The sequence below is a fragment of the Aptenodytes patagonicus genome, chromosome 1, assembly GCF_965638725.1.
Source record: "Aptenodytes patagonicus chromosome 1, bAptPat1.pri.cur, whole genome shotgun sequence".
Taxonomy (NCBI): Eukaryota; Metazoa; Chordata; class Aves; order Sphenisciformes; family Spheniscidae; genus Aptenodytes; species Aptenodytes patagonicus.
In genome coordinates, this window is record NC_134949.1 from 227,049,974 (window position 1) to 227,068,084 (window position 18,111).

Consider the following 18,111-nt stretch of genomic DNA (forward strand, 5'->3'; position numbering starts at 1 on the left):
GATGTGGACTGCAGGATAACATCCACAGCAGAAACATGATGGAGAAGGTGTGAACCTCACACCAAAACCTATCAACAAGTGTCGTGAGCACTTGGCGGCTATCAAGGACACTAAGTCCATTCAGGAGTGACTTTGCACAGCTCCACCACATTATTGTTTCTGGCTGTGGTGGCTCTTGGTCAGGACGTGGCTGGAGAATGGCCAGGGGGCAAGATAATCATGAAAATATACTGAGGATTCAAAGATGCATGCAAACCACCCACTGCAGTAAAAGTTTATTTCAAAGATTCTGTTTAAAAACTAGCTGGCCCAATCTGGCATGAATCCCACCTCACACTTTACAAATAAAACCAAACTGGGATCCATCTTTATGTCCTCAGGTTCCCAAAAAGATCTCAACCTCTTGCCAAGCCCTCAGCGATGCTCTGCTGACCCCATCTCCCCCAGCCTGAGGATTCAGCCCCAGGACATTGGACCCAAGGAACTGGTACCTGAACCCCACCTATATTCTGGCTTGGCTTCTTCTCCCAGGGAGGGAGGGAAAAATGGGAAAAATGACTTTGGAAAAATATCCTGGGAAAAATGACTTTGAGGACACACTCCAGGAGCACCGCCAGATCCCACCATCTGGCAGAGCTCTCCAGCTCTGTCATTTGTCAAAGATATGACTGCAATTTGGGGGAATAATTGGGTCGGAGCAATGGAAATGAGGCTGGTTTGAGTTTCTGTTATGTATCCAGATCCTCCTGAGATGCAGGTCGGTGCATTATTCATTAATTGCTAATACTGTAATCAAATCTGTATTTTTCTGTACCGTGTCCAAGGACGCATCCTGCACCACAGAAGCCTGAGTGCATCAGAACCTATTTACACAGGACAGGATTTAACCCTTTCTAATTGCCATCCAACAGCTTTGACTTAAGATGGTTAGAGGACAGTGAAGATGTTTATGTAGGCATCTGGAGCAAGACGACATTTGTCTGGGAGGACATTTGGAGAAGGAGTTTAGTAGCTCTGAATTGCCCCTCAAAGGGAATGCATCCCTCCATTGACTATAGAGCCAGGTGGCAGTGCCTTCTCATGCCGCATGCCAGGATTTCCCAGTCCACACAGCTCTCAAGGGCTGTCATTTTTCCCCTTGGCCTCAGCCACACTTGACAAAGCCTCCAAAAGAAGAAGCTATGAGGTTTAGAGGCGATGGTCTCGGGCACGGCGAGGGCAAGGAGATGGGCTGCTCACAAAAGTGGCCCAAGGACGGCTGAAGTAGTCACCCGGTTGTCCATGTGAAGGGGTTGTATGTTGGCCAACATACCTAGACATGCCTAAGCATGGTGCATGGAGCAGTCCTGGGCTCCTGTCCGAGGTAGAATTAAGAACCAGAGGCCAACCTGCAGGGATGGCACCCAAGGAAACTCCCGAGCAGCCAGAGATACTGCCCAGCCCAGTCTCATGCACGTTGTCTTTGCGATTGCCCGCTCCTCCTGCACCAGCTGAGCCACGTACCAGGCTTGACCTGAAAATCCTGGAGAAAGGAGATGGAGCTAGAATAGATACAGGTCGGGATCCTCTGTGGTTGCATTTGCATTTGGGCTGTGCCCACATTTGGGAGAGCTGCCGCTGACCCTACCTGAGAGCTGCTCCTCTGCCTTGGCCGTGCGCTACATCTTCGGTGTATGCCCCGGGTGGTGTGCAAGGGGAGATGGAGACTTTCACGCCCTCCAGAGCGCAACCCAGGCATTGGAAAGGAAATGCCAGAGGAAGGGCCAATATTGAACCATGGGAAGCTCCTCCAGATCTGGGAAGAAAAGACTGGTCTTCCTCCAGTGTTTCTCCACCGGCCTCGACACAACAGCTCACTTCCATCACACGACAAACTTTGGGTAGTGAAAACTCTTCCTTTGCTGCTCTTGACTATGCAAATCTGTTGTAGGATCTCCATCCGCTGTGAGCTGCGGCGTGCAACAGGGGGATTCAAAACTGTTGAGATACTCTATCGGGAAAATAACGTGTGGGTCTCCCAGCTCAAGGCAAGAAAAACATCACGGAGAGCATCTCTGGGTGGGGAGCAGGGCAGCGCGTTCAAATATGTTCGATACCAGCAGTGGCTTTGCCCGTTGATTTATTGCAGGAGTTTTTCGCTTCCCACTAAGGATAACATTAAGGAAGGGGAAGACCTTGTTATAACTTCAAAGTGCAAGTGAGTTATTGTTGATACTATTCTGTTAATACGATAATATTTTTTAGACTAAGTGTTTCATTTTGATTTACATGTTCTTATGGGGTCCAGGATGGAAAACTATGATTGTAATACATGTCAACAGGCTCCAAAGAATGAGAATTTGATCTACTATGTCTGAAAACAACTTCAAATCAATGCTAATTTTGAAGACATTACATGCTGGCAATTTTAATTCAATACAATAAATTCTCTTCGGTTTTTTAATAGCGTGGCATTGTTTATACAAATTACATCCTCGAAACTTACCAGTTTGGAAAAAATAATAACGAGAAAGAGAAATGGAGAAGGGTAGATCAGATGAGAGGTAGAGAGTAAACAAAATATCAATTGTATTTAAATCTCAGTGTGGCAGAAAATCTATTTATTTGTAATATTAAATGGAGCTCTCCTGTATGGTTATGGAGATGACTTTCTGGGTGAAAGGTAAAACTATCTGAAAATTACCAGAGATTTAATAACGTTAAGAAATTGCATGAGACCAACCATTACTTTCAACTAGTTGTGGCCAAGCACAAAACATTTCCAAGAGAGCTTTATTTCTCCTCTCTTAAATTGGGATAAGGAAACCAAGAAAAGGCATAAAAACTTAATTAAGCTTCATTTCTCCTTCTTTTTTTAGCATAAACCTAATGAAAACAAGGGTGGTTTTTCCTCTGAACATTATCTTAGTTTCGATTTACCCAATGGTAGAGAAAATAGATAAATTCCAAAGGAATTTGTGCCTAGGAAAGTGCAGCAGCTCTTTCGCGGCTTGAATAGAAGATGCTGGAAGTTCCCAAAACACTGCTTTATTTTGCCGCAGCAAGCAAGCATATTCCATAGGGTTTGGGCAGAACAGTCCTCTCCAATCTGCATTCAATCTTTACGAGCAACAGAGGAAGTATTTCTATTGAGAGGGAAGAAAATCTTTGTAACGCAGGAATCTTAAAAGCTCATAATGTAAAATAAACGGAGAAGTACGGCCTGCTCTTTCTTACCCTTCCTGGAGAAATCCAAAAAGTATCACAAGTTTATATGAATAATGCAATTGTAGAGCTACATTATGTAAAATACGTAAGGGCTGTAAGCTGTCCCACATCGTGTTCCCCTCCGTCTGAGCTGAAGTCACTGGCAGATACTTATTCCTAGTTTTTTTATTACAGTGTCTTTGAACTTCATGAATCTCTAAAACATTTCTTACTATGGTAAAAGACATGAGGCTGACCTACACCAGCCCAAAAAATTACCGTGAAAGTTCCTTTGCTTTTATGTACCAGGAAACGACCTGGAAGTAAAAGAAGTTCTACATTTTCATCTGAATTTCAGCAACAGCAGCAGCAATCGACTGCGTGCTGCAATGACCGTGGGAAAGGCAGTGAGCTGCAAGTAGCCACCCAGAGGTAACATGGGCACGAAAACCGGTGATGAGAATGACTTTGGGTAGCAAAGATTGTAATAACCTAGAAAAAGAGAGATGGATGATTGACTGTTTCTGAGCTAATTCCCTGAATTCCCTTAGAGAAGAGAAATGGGCGTTTCCATAACGCGACTCATCTCCCCCACGGTGCCGAATGGGGCAGAGGAGCTGCATCCCCCAAAATGCCCCTTTTCCCCACGGACCAGAAAAGGGAACCAGGAGGACCGGTGCAGATGGGGGACTCTGCACGAAGAGCACCCAAAGCCAGGTGAGACGAATCCTTGCCCTTCGTGCCCAAAGCTGAAGAGCATGCCATCTATAGACGTGATCCACATCATCAACAGAGAATCCAAATCATCTTAATTGCGGGTTAGAGACAAGAGGGGCCGAGCTGTGTCTTGCAACGTGCTTGGCTCTGCGAGATTTCATCCAACGTGCGTTTTCCTTGCAGAACCTCTGCAAAGCTCCTTAGAGAAAATGCCTTCCTGCACATCAGCCTGTTTCCTTACTCCCTCTTCATCCTCGCAGGTGTTTTGACCAGCCCCACCATGGAAAGCTGCAGCAGCAACGCTTCCACTAAAGTCTTTTTCTTGGTGGGGTTTCCAGCTTTCCAGGATTTCCAGACCCCCCTCTTCGTTGTGTTTTTGCTATTCTACCTGCTGATCCTGGTTGGTAAGGCCGTCATCATCACCGTGGTTGTGGTCGACCACACGCTCCACAAACCCATGTACTTTTTCCTGATTAACCTCCCTGTGTTAGACGTGCTTTTCACAGCCACCACCATCCCCAAAACACTGGCAATGTTCCTGGGCAACGCTGAAACCATCTCGTTTTGGGGCTGTTTTCTGCAGATGTACAGTTTTCATGGGTTGACGGTAACCGAGGCGCTTCTCCTAGCGGTCGTGGCTTACGACCGCTACGAAGCTATCTGCAACCCCCTCTGTTGCCCGGCCAAGATGACAAGAAGAGTGAACATCCAGCTGGCAGCGAGTGCCTGGATCACTGCGCTACTAATACCCGTTCCCATCATCACGCAGACCTCTCAGCTGGCTTACAGGGACACAACCAGGGTTCACCACTGCTTTTGTGACCACCTGGCAGTGGTACAAGCCGCGTGCTTGGACTTCAGTGCCGATTTCCAGACCTTCTTGGGGTTCTCCATCGCTATGACAGTGTCGGTCATCCCTCTGTTGCTTGTCACCCTCTCGTACGTCCACATCATCCTCTCCATACTAAAGATCAACTCCAAAGAAGGACGCATGAAAGCTTTTTCAACGCGTACTTCCCATCTGCTTGTGGTGGGCACTTACTACTCCTCCATCGCTGTGGCGTACATGTCCTACAGAGCGGACATCCCCGTTGATGTCCACGTCATGAGCAACGTTGTCTTCTCTATTCTAACTCCCTTGTTAAACACCATCATTTACACTTTACAGAACAAGGAAGTAAAACCTGCAGTTAAAAAGTCTATTTTTCTGAAAATCTTTCCCCTTTCTAAAAAATTTAATTTATTTGGGTAAAATTTACAGCAGCGCAGAAGCCTCATGCTGTTTATTATTTCAGTCCTCTGGTTAATTAAGACATCATCGCCTTTGGAGTTCTGTTTGGGTCCCCTGAACTGTGGTATATCCTATGTTAATGTATTTCAGCCTATTTCTGTGAAGTTTTTAGTAGACTTGCTGTAATATTTATAATTTTCTGGTTTGGTTTCTATCATTCAGTGACTAAACCAGAGATGCACTAAATAAAGCTGTGAATGCACTAAATAAAGTGAAAATGCACTAAATAAAGCTAAGCAGTACCACATTTCTTTGCACTTTCCCCTCCACATTGTGCTGTAGAGGATGCATTATTTTAATTCCTCCATTTAAGAGCTTCCAGGGGTGGTAGCAGTTATTTTCCCTAGAAATGACAGGGGTGACCCTGGACTGTTACTCCTGGGTGAGGAAACTAAAAAATCACTTTACGGGACTGCAGAACTGTGGGAAAAGTTAAAGGTAAATTAAAAACGCAGCTTGTACAGCTGGATGAAACGGTGCCCATGTGCAATACGGTGCCATCAACCACCTCTTATATCCAACAGCCTGATCCACAGGTTCCTGCACTAGGAAAGCCGATGTGAAGCAACAGTCAACAAAACACCATGAACCTCAAATTTTACCCAGAGATGCTATCAAGCATCAGAAAGTGTGATTGCTTATCTGGAGCTTATTTAAGTCATTTTTTTCTCCAGCGCAGGCAGATAGTTGGGTGCAAATGAGCATCTCTGACTTTTTGAGACGTGCCTGATTTTTTCGGTGGTTAACATACTGAAATACATGTCTTTCCTACGGCGTCTGTTTAACGGAGCCTTTCAAAGCTCGTTAAAGGTGTTGGGGTCTACAATAGAGATTTGGGGAAAGGCTTGGGCTATCTCCTCACTCATTCTTCCACTAACATTTTTAACTTGAGATGCTGATTCAACCCAGATTCAATCCATTGCTTTGATAGCCCATGTAAGATCAGAAGGGTCTCCGTTCCCAGTGTACAAACATTTTTACCCTCCTGTGACCAACCTTCAATGCTCTTGCCTGCCTCTGAGCAGAGGACCTCCAGCCAAGGAGGGCTGGAGCGGTGGAGACCCTGCCAGCCGGGCGAGGAGGTGACAAGGGCCGCTCTCCTGCACTGTCCACCACCAGAAATGTACACGTAGGTTGGGGATTAATTGAAAGAGAGTCAAGAAAGAGTTCATCTAAACATAACAGTAATTTTTGGCAGAATACATTATTTTTTAAATGTTTTTTAAACATTTAGTGTTTCCCACTACATTGAGTCCCTAACGTGCAGAGCGTCTTCTCTATCACGAGTGTGTGAGCAGGAGCTGAAAGCTTGTGCGTAAGACACCGGAGGCATTTGCGTGGCATCATCTCGGTTGCCTGACAGTGGCCACCACGCTCAGGCATAGGCTCTTGCTCCAAATGAGGAGGCACCACGGGATTCGTACAGGGAACAAAAGATGCCCGTGTGTTCGTTAGCACGTGGGCACGCAGACATGGGCATACACATACACATACACATACATGTGAGAGCTGCAGTAATGAAGTAAATCCTGGCAAAAATAGTAGTAGGTCTTCTTCTCAGATGCGAGTGACCTTCCAGCCGTTGTGGTTCCTCTGCGTGTCTTCAGCCTTCGTTTGCACGCATCCCGCCGAAGTGGAAAGGCTGCCGGGAGGTGGAGCACAGAGATTCCCCCAACAGAACAGGGACGCACCCTGAAAACTCAGCACTGATCCCCTGTTCGCAAGAGAGGAGAGCTGCACACATGTTAAGAAAGAGGTTTCCACCAGGGATCTTGCAGACACACGAACAAGCACACCAAGTTCAGGTGCCTGAAGAGATTTCGTGGGACCAGGAGGTCTCTAATGAGCTTTCGGGACTTCCAGGATTAGACTGTGTGAGAGAGTGGGCGCCATGGATCATTAAAAATAATTTTCCCTTCATCCCAGTTTGCGCAGACTGTGGCCTTTGGGTCCAGGAGAGCTGACGTCTCCTCGCAGCACGAAGCTCCATCGCTTCTAGTTGGACCAGAGGAGAGCTTTCAGTTGAAATCCTCTCCTAACAAAGTGTTTAGCAGCAAAGAACTGTTCATAATGACCAGTAAAATGTTCTTTTTATTACTCGCACAGTTAAAAACTGAAGCCTTATTTCCACTTCGATGTTACTCATTTCCAGCCATAAGATCTCGTTTCATTTTCTGTCTGACACCAGATCCCTGTTGTCCACGTAAATTCACATACGAGATGGTCAAACTCTTCTTTATGAAATGGGTGCCCAGAGGCTCTCACTGTAATACACATTTTCCAAACTTCTAACTGTTCCCATGATTTTTCTCACAACCCTCTTTATGTTTTAACGTTCTTCTTGAAGGATAGTCATAAAAACTCGATATAATAATCCTGTATTGGCTGCGCCATCATCAAACAGAGATTACCACTACCTAATGCTTCCAGCATTCCCCCCCTGATATATATAGGATTGTTTTACTCCTCTCAACAAGTCATTTTGCAGAGACAAGTGTTCTTGAAAAAAAAAGCCCTAAATATACGAATCTTAGCTACTGTTCTGATTGCGTGGATTTTTCCAAGTGCCCCAAGGACGGGAAGCAGCCAGCACGTCGAGCAGGGAGCTGTGCAGGGCCCGGCATCGCGGAGGTGCTTAGCCCAGAGGGGTATCCCCCAACCCATCAGGGCTTGCACGCCTTTTTCACCCACAGCTTGGAAACTCCTCCCAAAGCCCTGGGGCGGGATGCTGGAAAGGGATTAAAAATTCATTGCAATCCGGAGGAAGAGGGAGCATGGTCTACGAGGAAATGGGGAGTGCTGTGCTCTCCCCTCGGCTAGTCATCAGGAAAAGAAAAATTAAGCCATGGAGAAAGGACGCGTTTGGGTTTCCCCCAGCGCCAGCGGGTAGGATGTTACCAGCTGCCGTAAAAATCCCATGGTGGGCTTGGGTGACGGCTCGTAACCACAAACCGCAGTGGGAAATCAGCCACTGCAGCCACAGGGGTGAGATGCTGAGACCCACCAGCAGCACCGCTCCTCCCCTTCCAACACCCATGGGCAAACTGGGGTGAAAAAGCCCAAGAAATGAACAAAAAATGAACATCACCTGTCGCTTCTTAAAAGTTTGTTTCATTATAAGGGAATAAACCTCCCCCAAGCTGCAGGTGTCCCCTCTGTGTTCTTCACAGAATCACAGAATCATAGAATCACTGAGGTTGGAAAAGACCTCTAAGATCATCGAGTCCAACCGTCGACCCAACACCACCATGCCCACTAAACCATGTCCCTCAGCGCCTCATCTACACGTCTTTTAAATACCTCCAGGGATGGGGACTCCACCACTTCCCTGGGCAGCCTGTCCCAGTGTTTAACCACTCTTTCAGTACAGAAATTTTTCCTCATGTCCAAAGGAGCCGTCTACAGGAGCTGCACCCAGGAGGCACCATTCCAGCACACGCACCTTTACCTCTGGAAATTATTACGATAAAGCCATTACTGGGACTTCTGTCCCCCCTTGCACGTTGCGGTATTGCTGGGACTTAGCCTCGAGGAGGAGGGGACCTTTCTAGGACCTCCCGAGAAGAAGCAAAGCCTGCAACAAAGGGAAGAGCCCCAGTGCCGCACCTCACTGCCAGCACGACTATAGAAAAGAAGGAAATCCACCCAAAGGATTTTACATCGTTTTTAAACGGAGTTTTCCCCTCGTACGATGTGAGCTGTTCATTTACTTTGAGGAACTGGACTTTTTTGCCTGGGTAGAGCCTGATGCTGTTGGCTGCTCAAGAGGGAAGCAATGACCTCGGCTGGCTCTTAACATCTGCATTCAAGGGCAAGATCAGAGCAGGCAGGGCAGAGAGGCTTGCAACCAGCATTCAGAATAACATTACAGAAAATAACTACCAAGATAGGATGCTAAAGCCTTCCCCATTTCCCTCATTCATCACATTTGACAACATAATCATTTTGCCTAACAGCTAGAAACCATTTCCAGCTAATATTATTTGTTACCTGCAGCAATAGCATTATACTAATATCTAGAGGGTCATGCAGCTGCCTTTTACAAGACATTGTAGTCACATAATGCATTTTCTGCTCCAAAACCTCATCTCATTTTCATATGAAACAAAAAGTAAATAAGAATTACATCGAGCAGAAGAACCTGCAGACTCTGAGCACCAGTTTTCCAGATGTAGCTGGGTATTTCTGAGCCGTGAGAGGCAGCCTGTTTATGAATATGAGCCCCCGAATCCTTCCCACACCCAATTTGTATGTCAGCCAGAACAACACTGCCAAGTACTTTACTCTCCATCCAAGCTGCAAATTTTCTCACCTAATACTCATTATTGTCCTTAAATTACTCCAGTGCTCTCCACCTCGCCTTTGGGGATGTCAGCCCCCCTTCTCCAGCCCCTCCACATCCCAGCAGCTCAGACTGCTCTCCTTTCTCAACCGAAACCTTGCAGGAAAACCATGATTTGATTTTTTTTTCTCATTTCAAAATGAAAGAATATCAGAAAATCAAATCATGTGCGGTTTTGCATCCATATAAAAATATACGCACCCCAAGGAGCTTATCAGTGCCCACATTAATCTGATGGTCTCCCCCTCCATCGCGAGAGCCCTCTCCCCCTTGACTTGCTGCTGCTGCTTCATGCCTGAGATGCCCTTCCCGAGTGGGTCATGAGCTTCTATGTTGTGCAAATTACGTACACATGGATGCGAAGCAGAGCCCGGATTGTTTCAAGTGCCATCATAATAATAGCTTAAAATGATATAAGAGTTTATGTAATCTATTTTGCAATCAGAATTCTTCTACATAAAGTTCTTGTAAAAGCAGATATTCTTTTTCCGTGGTTCCTTCATGCTCACCATCGAACACAAGAACTTCAAAATACATTTGCTTTCATTGCTTTTTGGTTTGTTTTCTTCGTTTTTACATGGCGTCAAGTGAAAGCTTGCCTCGCCTACCACAGTGCTCCACAGGGAAGGCACCCAAGGGTACCCCCCCGCACCTCCTTCCCCCCCCCGCCAAAAGCACAGTGCTCACTGGGGTCACTCAAAAGCCTCCAAAGAAACCCCTGAGCGCCGCAAGCAGCACCCCGTGTCCCCCCCCCAGCTGATGTCCCGCCCTTCTCATCCATCGGGGCCAAGCTCTCCAGCTGAGCTCCTCCATAGCCAACAAGGAAATAAAAGAGACATATTCAGGGGTAAGTCATCTTGCCTCTTGTATTTCTCCATGCGGGACGGTCTGCACCTGGAAATGTTTGCAATCACCAGGGTGACTGGGCAGGACACTTCGTCTCTCCTTAAAGCAGATGAGTTCTGGTCAGCTCACAAGGGATCTTGCTGCAGCATCACAGCAGGGAAATGCAAAGCCGTGAGGCTTCCAGGGCTGTTTATAGATTTAAGAGCCAGGGAAATCTGGGTTGGAAATGTCACAACATCCGCAGCAGAGCGATACACATTCTGGTTAATTGTTTTTAATACAAGTAAAACCGCAGGTTGAGAAGTGGGTGTCCCTGCAGGCAGACCCCCAGTCACGCCGCTTTTCCACTGAGACACGTCGTGGCAGAAGTCCCTGAATCTGGAGGACGAACTCATCGTTTCCTTGGTGGTTTAACACCATTTTTCATAGTCTGCACCAGCGACGCGGCACTTGGTAACAAGGATAATCTGTTTTTTCCCCTCTGCTTTTTGGATAGATTTTTCTGCTTTCGACTGCATCCCTTCACTGCCGGAGATCTACATGACATTTGCTGTGTATTTATCATGCTGGGACAGTCTGAAAATAGTCGGGGGGGGAGGGGGAAGGTTTTTTTTGTACACAGAAGAAGAAAAGCCTTATGGCCCGAACCCCAGGGAGGCTGGGGAACAGCTGGGAAGCCACTCCCAAGTCACGCTCTACTGCAGCTTCCCTGCTTAACGGCTTTCTTCACCATTTCTTCCTCGGAAATCTGCACAGCTGCAAACCCCACCAGGGGCCAGGTGTCTTTCAGAGTCTGCCAGTGGTCGTGAAACCCTTGGTCTTCCCTGCACGCCTCTGCTTCGAGTTGTCTCCTTTCCCATGTCCTAGGTTGGTGACCTGCCCTTTCAGAGCAGGGACGTTGCTGTGTCTGAGATGAGATGGCTCCTCTTTCACCCGACCAGGCAAGGAGGGATCAAGAGAGATCCTCCTCCCCGCTCCTGCTGCTGGGAGCCTTCTCCTTGGTCCCTCTGCACCATGCTGGTGGGAGCAGGGGAGACACCATGCCCTGGAAGATGCTTTTCCCATGTGAGGCTTGTTCCTTGCACTGGGGGTGAGCTGAGCCCTGCACACCCCAAGGGGAGGGAGAAGGAGAGGCAGATGTGCAGCGTCTCACCATGAACCAAATCCTCCAGCTCTTGCTGTTGGAAAGGACGGGGCTCGGGGAGGTCATTGCAAGGATCCTGTTTGGCCCCACACATCTTTCTACAAGTCTTCAAGACGAGAAAAAGCAGTAGCATCCTTCCGCCCTTGCAGCAAAGAATAGGATGAGAGGAAACGGCCTCAAGTTGCAACAGGGGAGGTTTAGATTGGATGTGAGGAAAAATTTCTGTACTGAAAGAGTGGTTAAACATTGGGACAGGCTGCCCAGGGAAGTGGTGGAGTCCCCATCCCTGGAGGTATTTAAAAGACGAGTAGATGAGGCGCTGAGGGACATGGTTTAGTGGGTGGTGGTGTTGGGTCGACGGTTGGACTCGATGATCTTAGAGGTCTTTTCCAACCTTAATGATTCTATGATTCTAAAGAAGGTGAATGGTGTCCTGGGCTGCATTAGACAAAAGTGTTGCCAGCAGGTCAAGGGAGGTGATCCTTCCCCTCTGCTCAGCACTGGTGAGGCCACAGCTGGAGTGCTGGGTCCAGTGCTGGGCTCCCCAGTACGAGAGACGTGGACATACTGGGGAGAGCCCAGAGAAGGGCCATGAAGATGCTGAAGGGACTGGAGCATCTCTGCTATGAGGAAAGGCAGAGAGAGCTGGGACTGCTCAGCCTGGAGAAGAGAAAGCTCAGGGGGATCTCATCAGTGTCTATAAATACCTGCAGGGAGGGTGCCAAGGGGACAGAGCCAGGCTCTTCCCGGTGGTGCCCAGTGCCAGGACCAGAGGTCACGGGCACAAACTGAAACACGGGAGGGTCCCTCTGAACATCAGGCAACACTTTTCACCGTGAGGGTGCCCGAGCACTGGCACAGGTGGTCCAGGGAGGTTGTGGAGTCTCCGTCCTTGGAGATATTCAAGAGACATCTTGACACAGTCCTAGGCATGTGGCTCTAGGTGGCCCTGCTTGAGCAGGGGGTTGGACGAGAAGACCTCCGGAGATCCCTTCCCACTTCAACCAGTCCGTGATTCTGCGATTCTGTAGCTGCTGGGGGAGATACTTGGTGCGGTTGCAATCCCACTGCATGCCAGTGTCCATGCCAGGGAATTACTGCTCCGCAAAACTATGTGAATCCTAATTCCTTGGGGGGGGGGTCGAGCTTTGTGAGCGAGATATGGGCTTGTACTGCCTTTGTGCTACTTTGTGCGCTCCTCAGCCCTTGGATTTGCTGTCCATAACAGTTATTTTATCTGTTTGCCTCCAGGAAGCTTCTGGTCTTCCCAACGTGTGCGCACAGATACATGGAAGAAGGGTTTTCTGGTCAAACCCGAATCTGGTAAGTCTCCATGGTTCTTTGTGCGTGGGTGAATTTCAAATGTGTCGGTGGTGTCGTTCCTCTGCTTGATAGATGCGCTCGTGCTGGTTTGGCTTTGTAATCTGCTTTATGGCCTAAAACGCAATATTCCCTTCGGTCACAGGCTGGAGAGGTAGAAATGCAAGGACACTCTCTTCGGTGAAACATGTTTCTTATGCACAGTATCATTTATGGGTTTAGGAGTAGCTGCCCAACATATATAAATTATACTCGCTAACGTTTATCAACTTCATTGCTAGGGAAGGAGGAGGAAGGTGAATTTAAAAGAACATCTAGGGAAAGCGCTGAAGCCCTTGGCATGCAAACCATTGGCTTTGCCGACTGTGGGTCATTCGAGCAAACTGGAAACTGCTGGTCTGGCTCCTCCTGCGGCGCAGAGGACAGCCAGGAAAGGTCCACATCGCATGCATCAGTCTGCTTCTGGTTTGGATGGGAGTCTACGGATGTCCGTACCCAAGAGGGATTCGAGCAACTGAGACGGGGCACCCAGCTTTCCCATCCTCGCCAGTTCCCCACCGCCTCTTGTGCCTCCTTCCCTCCTGCCAGCCCTCTCCAGCCCCTGCAGTGCACTGGGGCGGGCCGGCCAGGGCTCAGCCAGCCGCGTCCCCTGCAAGCCCAGGCAGCAGGAGGGATGGCGCAAAGCAACGACCAAACATCACCGCTTTTCTAGCAACATCAGCAACGGGGGAACGGGACCCTCCTGCCTCTTGCTGGCAGCGGCAGCTCCGCTGCTGGGCTGGAGCAAGGCAGGAGCAGCACATCCCCAGAGGATTTTTCCGCTTTGCTGGCTATTTTCTACCTTTAAGATGTTAAGAATCACTCGGAGATGAGCAGCGCAAGGTTTTATTTTGCGGGGAAGCTGGGGGCTTCTGCCCCCACCCAGGGAAACTCGGCATGAGCTCAGTGCCTTGGGGCAACGACGCTTTCTTACCTCATCGCATGCACAAAGCTGCAATATTATTGTGCCCAACTTATCATCCTTTCCCCGGTGGATGAGATCTAACTTCAACCCTACTTCACGCCTCCTGGCTACCCTCACCTGTGTGTTCTCACCCTGGGAAGAGTCACCGCTGCTGCAGCTTCTCACATCAGCCTTTTCCTTTGATTCTTCCCCTGACATCTCTGTTTTGCTTAATTTAAGCTTACCTATGTTTGGTTGTTATGTTTTGCAAATTATCTAGCATTTCTATCTTGAAGACCTACAGAAGCCTGTCAATGTTACTCCATCCCCTCCAGCAGTCTCTGTACATGGTTCCTCCTCCTTTATGCTTGAATAGTCATTACTTTCTGTCTCTTACCCTCTGTCGTGGTTTAACCTCAGTCGGCAACTGAGCACCACGCAGCCGCTCGCTCACTCCCCCCCCACCCGGTGGGATGGGGGAGAGAATTGGAAGAGCACAAGTGAGAAAAACTCGTGGGTTGAGATAAAAACAGTTTAATAATTGAAATAAAATTATAATAATAATAATAATATGATGATAATAATAATAATAATAATAATAATAATAATAATAATAATACACAAAGCAAGTGATGCACAGTACAGTTGCTCACCACCTGCCGACCGATGCCCAGCCAGTCCCCGAGCAGCGGCCCCCCCCCCCGGCCAGCTTTCCCCAGTTTCTGTACTGAGCGTGACGTCCCATGGTATGGAATGTCCCTCTGGCCAGTTGGGGTCAGCTGTCCTGGCTGTGCCCCCTCCCAGCTTCTTGTGCCCCTCCAGCCTGCTCAGTCGGTAGAGCAGGGGAAGCTGAAAAGTCCTCAACTAGTGTAAGCACTGCTTAGCCACAACTAAAACATCGGTGTGTTACCAACATTGTTCTCACCCTAAATCCAAAACACTGTACCAGCTACTAGGAAGGAAATTAACTCTATCCCTGCCGAAACCAGGACACCCTCCCAAAAAATCCGAAAAAGGAACAAAGCTACCACAGGTTAAAAGAAAACGTCTCCTGTAAATAAATACCTGGTTAACAGAGATGATGTTCACAAGGGTAGAAATTAAAGGGGAGACAGCCGGGGACTGGTTTGAGTCCCACGTACTTTGTTATGCTTTTGCAAGAGAGAGGGAAGAGGAGCAAGCAGAAAAGCGGCAAAGTTTCCCCCCCCACAAATTACGAAGGGAGGTAAACGTGGTTTGGGAAGCGCTGCAGAGAAATGCCGCGATCCTGGATCGCTGGGTGACGGGGCAGCCGCGTGTTGGCGTTGACGAACGCAGGGTAATGCACGTGGAGAAAGACAAACTGACAACATGCACTAACGAGTTGGAAATTAGGTGTCACCACTTGGGAAAGGGCACGAAGACAACCACGGCAGCTCTCTGAAAACAGCAACTCAGCACCATCGGCTGCCCCCGAAATGGAGCAAATAATCACGAACACTGGGAAGCAAACAGAGCAAAAGCAAAAGCATCATTATCCCACACAGTGTCCTGAATCCTCAGGTACTGCACCCAACGACTTTATCTCCTCATCCACCTCAAAATGGATTATTTGGTGTTTCTCCCGCCACATACACACCCGCAGAAGCTTTGCTCCAGCCCGGGCTGGCTCTGACCCTTCGCGTGTTGCTCCAATTTTGCTCCTGCGGTCTCACGCCGTGTTCGTCGTGCTTTGTCTCCTCTGCTGGGGATCACTAAGGGCTCCCAAAGGGCTGATCTCTCCCTGCATTTTTTGCCTTCCCTCTACACTTCAGTACGTTTTCCTCTGCTTTGCATCCGTGCCCTCCGCAGCATTTCTTTAAGGACCCGCCAGGCCTCAGCTGAGGAGTCACAGGCGACCCAGGTAGCTGGGAGCCTCCATCCCAGGGGAAGCCACACCGTGCCCGGGTGGCACGTCCAGGAGAAGAGCCTCGTGCCACGGGCAGGAGATGGGCTGAGCTTGGTCGTGACCCCCTTGCCCAGCGCCGTGCCCCTGGGGGGAAGGAGAGACGGCAAGCACGTGTGATGCAGCATTTTCCGTTTAAATGCTCCGATGAGAAGAACGACAGTTTCAGCATTAACGGACCCCTGATTTCTGGAATTCAGTTTTGTGGTGCTGGGAAAGGCACAGGCTGAGGGGCAGGGGGTGCTGGATGCCAGTGGGAGGACAGAGGAGAGGGCCCAGGTGGCAGGTGGAGGTGGGACAGGACAGGGCGGGACAGAATGGGTCGCAGGTGGAGGAGGGACGGCGGCAGTTGGAAGTGGGATTGGGGGGGCTGGAAGGTGGCGGAACAGGCCCAGGTGGCAGTTGGAGGAGGGATGGGGATGGGATGGGGATGGCATGGCATGGGGATGGCATGGCATGGCATGGCATGGCATGGCATGGCATAGGGACAGGCTTAGATGGGATGGGATGGGAAAGGATGGGTGGCAGTTGGAGGAAGGATGGGGTGGGGTGGGGTGGGGTGGCATGAGATGGGTGGCAGTTGGAGGAGGAAGGGGAAGGGAGGGAAGGAGAGACTAAGGGAGGGGAGGGAAAGCAGGTAGAAGGGTCTTGGGATGGTGGGAGGTGGCAGATGGAGCCCGGGTGGCAGTTGGAAGGTGGCAGGGCAGGGCTGGGTGGCAGCAGGGTGAGGGGTTGGGGTGGGGGCAGGACGGGTCCAGGTGGGGACAGGACATGGAGGCCCCCAGCGCCAGTTGGCGGCGCAGGAGTGGAGCTGGATGAGGGCAAGCGCAGGGGCTTGGGCGCAGCTCGGGGCTGGAGGGTCTGGGGGCAGTTGGTGGGGACCAACAAGGGGCCGAGGGAGTTGGGGAGTGGGGCCGGGCGGCTGTTGGGAAGGGTGGGATGGGGCTACAGCCAAGCAAGGTGGTGGGGATGGAAACAGGGTGACAACCCCCCCCACTCCCCCACCCCCGCGGTGGCGCAGGCACGGGGCAACTGGAGGGGTGGGCTGAGGGCAGGGGAGGTTGGGGTGGGGGCTGCGCTGATGGAGTGTCCCCACAGGGCTGGCCTGGCCTGGAGGGGCACAGGGATGGGGACGGGGCGCTGCCCACCCCCAAGGGGCGTGTGGGTCACGGCAGTGATCCTGCTCCTCTGCCCAGGTGAGGGGCAGGGAGAGGGGAGGATGGAGCAGGGCTGGGGCTTCCCCAAAGGGCAGGGTGGAGGGGCACGGGGGGATGTGGGTGGAGGGGGGTGGGATGGGAAGCGGGCAAGGGGGGATGTGGAAGGCATGCATGGGGTGAGACGGGATGGGGGGCGTGCACGGGGGGATATGAGTGGGGGACACGCATGGGAGGACGTGCGCTGGGGGATGCGGGCATGGGGACACGTGTGGAGGGACACGGGGGACAACAGGTAGAGGGACGTGGGCTGGGGGACGCAGGCCGGGGACGTGGGCTGGGGGACATGGGCTTGGGGACCTTAGTCGGGGGAAGGCAGGGTGGGGGACACGGGCTGGGGGACACAGCCTGGGGCATATGGGTGGAGGGTGGGGAAGGTGGGCTGGGGACACGAGCAGGGGGACGCGGGATGGGGACAAGCAGGGAGGGACGTGGGCTGCTGGGGAAGGTGGGCTGGGGACACGAGCAGGGGGACGCGGGATGGGGACAAGCAGGGAGGGACGTGGGCTGGGGAAGGTGGGCTGGGGACACGAGCAGGGGGACGCGGGATGAGGAGAAGCAGGGACAAGCAGGGAGGGACGTGGGCTGGGGAAGGTGGGCTGGGGACACGAGCAGGGGGACGCGGGATGGGGACAAGCAGGGAGGGACGTGGGCTGGGGAAGGTGGGCTGGGGACACGAGCAGGGGGACGCGGGATGGGGACAAGCAGGGAGGGACGTGGGCTGGGGAAGGTGGGCTGGGGACACGAGCAGGGGGACGCGGGATGGGGACAAGCAGGGAGGGACGTGGGCTGGGGAAGGTGGGCTGGGGACACGAGCAGGGGGACGCGGGATGGGGACAAGCAGGGAGGGACGTGGGCTGCTGGGGAAGGTGGGCTGGGGACACGAGCAGGGGGACGCGGGATGGGGACAAGCAGGGAGGGACGTGGGCTGCTGGGGAAGGTGGGCTGGGGACACGAGCAGGGGGACACGGGATGGGCTCAGCATCTTGTAATTACAGAAGTCATCTCATTTTTCCCCTTTTTGAAAAACGTTCCCTGGCGTTTCTTGTATCCTAAGCTTCACTAGAAGCCAGAACGGCAGAGCGCTGCTCAACCACCTCCTTTATGCCTCTCACTGAAGACAGATGGACTTGCAAAATTTAAACATACCAAATTTTTCAAACTTCCACTTAAAATCCTCCTTC

The 18,111-nt window shown here is 50.7% G+C and overlaps 2 protein-coding genes across 2 annotated transcripts in view; both read left to right on the forward strand.

Moving 5' to 3' along the window:
• The first annotated feature begins 4,183 nt into the window (after positions 1-4,183).
• On the forward strand, positions 4,184-5,155 carry OR2AT4 (olfactory receptor family 2 subfamily AT member 4). Its single transcript, XM_076340515.1, has one exon. It carries the CDS (start codon positions 4,184-4,186, stop codon positions 5,153-5,155), a length of 972 nt encoding a protein of 323 aa, XP_076196630.1.
• Positions 5,156-12,687: 7,532 nt separating this feature from the next.
• Positions 12,688-18,111, forward strand: part of LOC143161491 (disintegrin and metalloproteinase domain-containing protein 20-like) — a 32,899-nt gene continuing 27,475 nt past the window's right edge. The window contains 5 exon segments of the mRNA XM_076340609.1: positions 12,688-12,695; positions 12,778-12,849; positions 15,620-15,890; positions 15,892-15,953; positions 16,812-16,909. Coding sequence (XP_076196724.1) covers positions 12,688-12,695; positions 12,778-12,849; positions 15,620-15,890; positions 15,892-15,953; positions 16,812-16,909 — 511 coding nt within the window.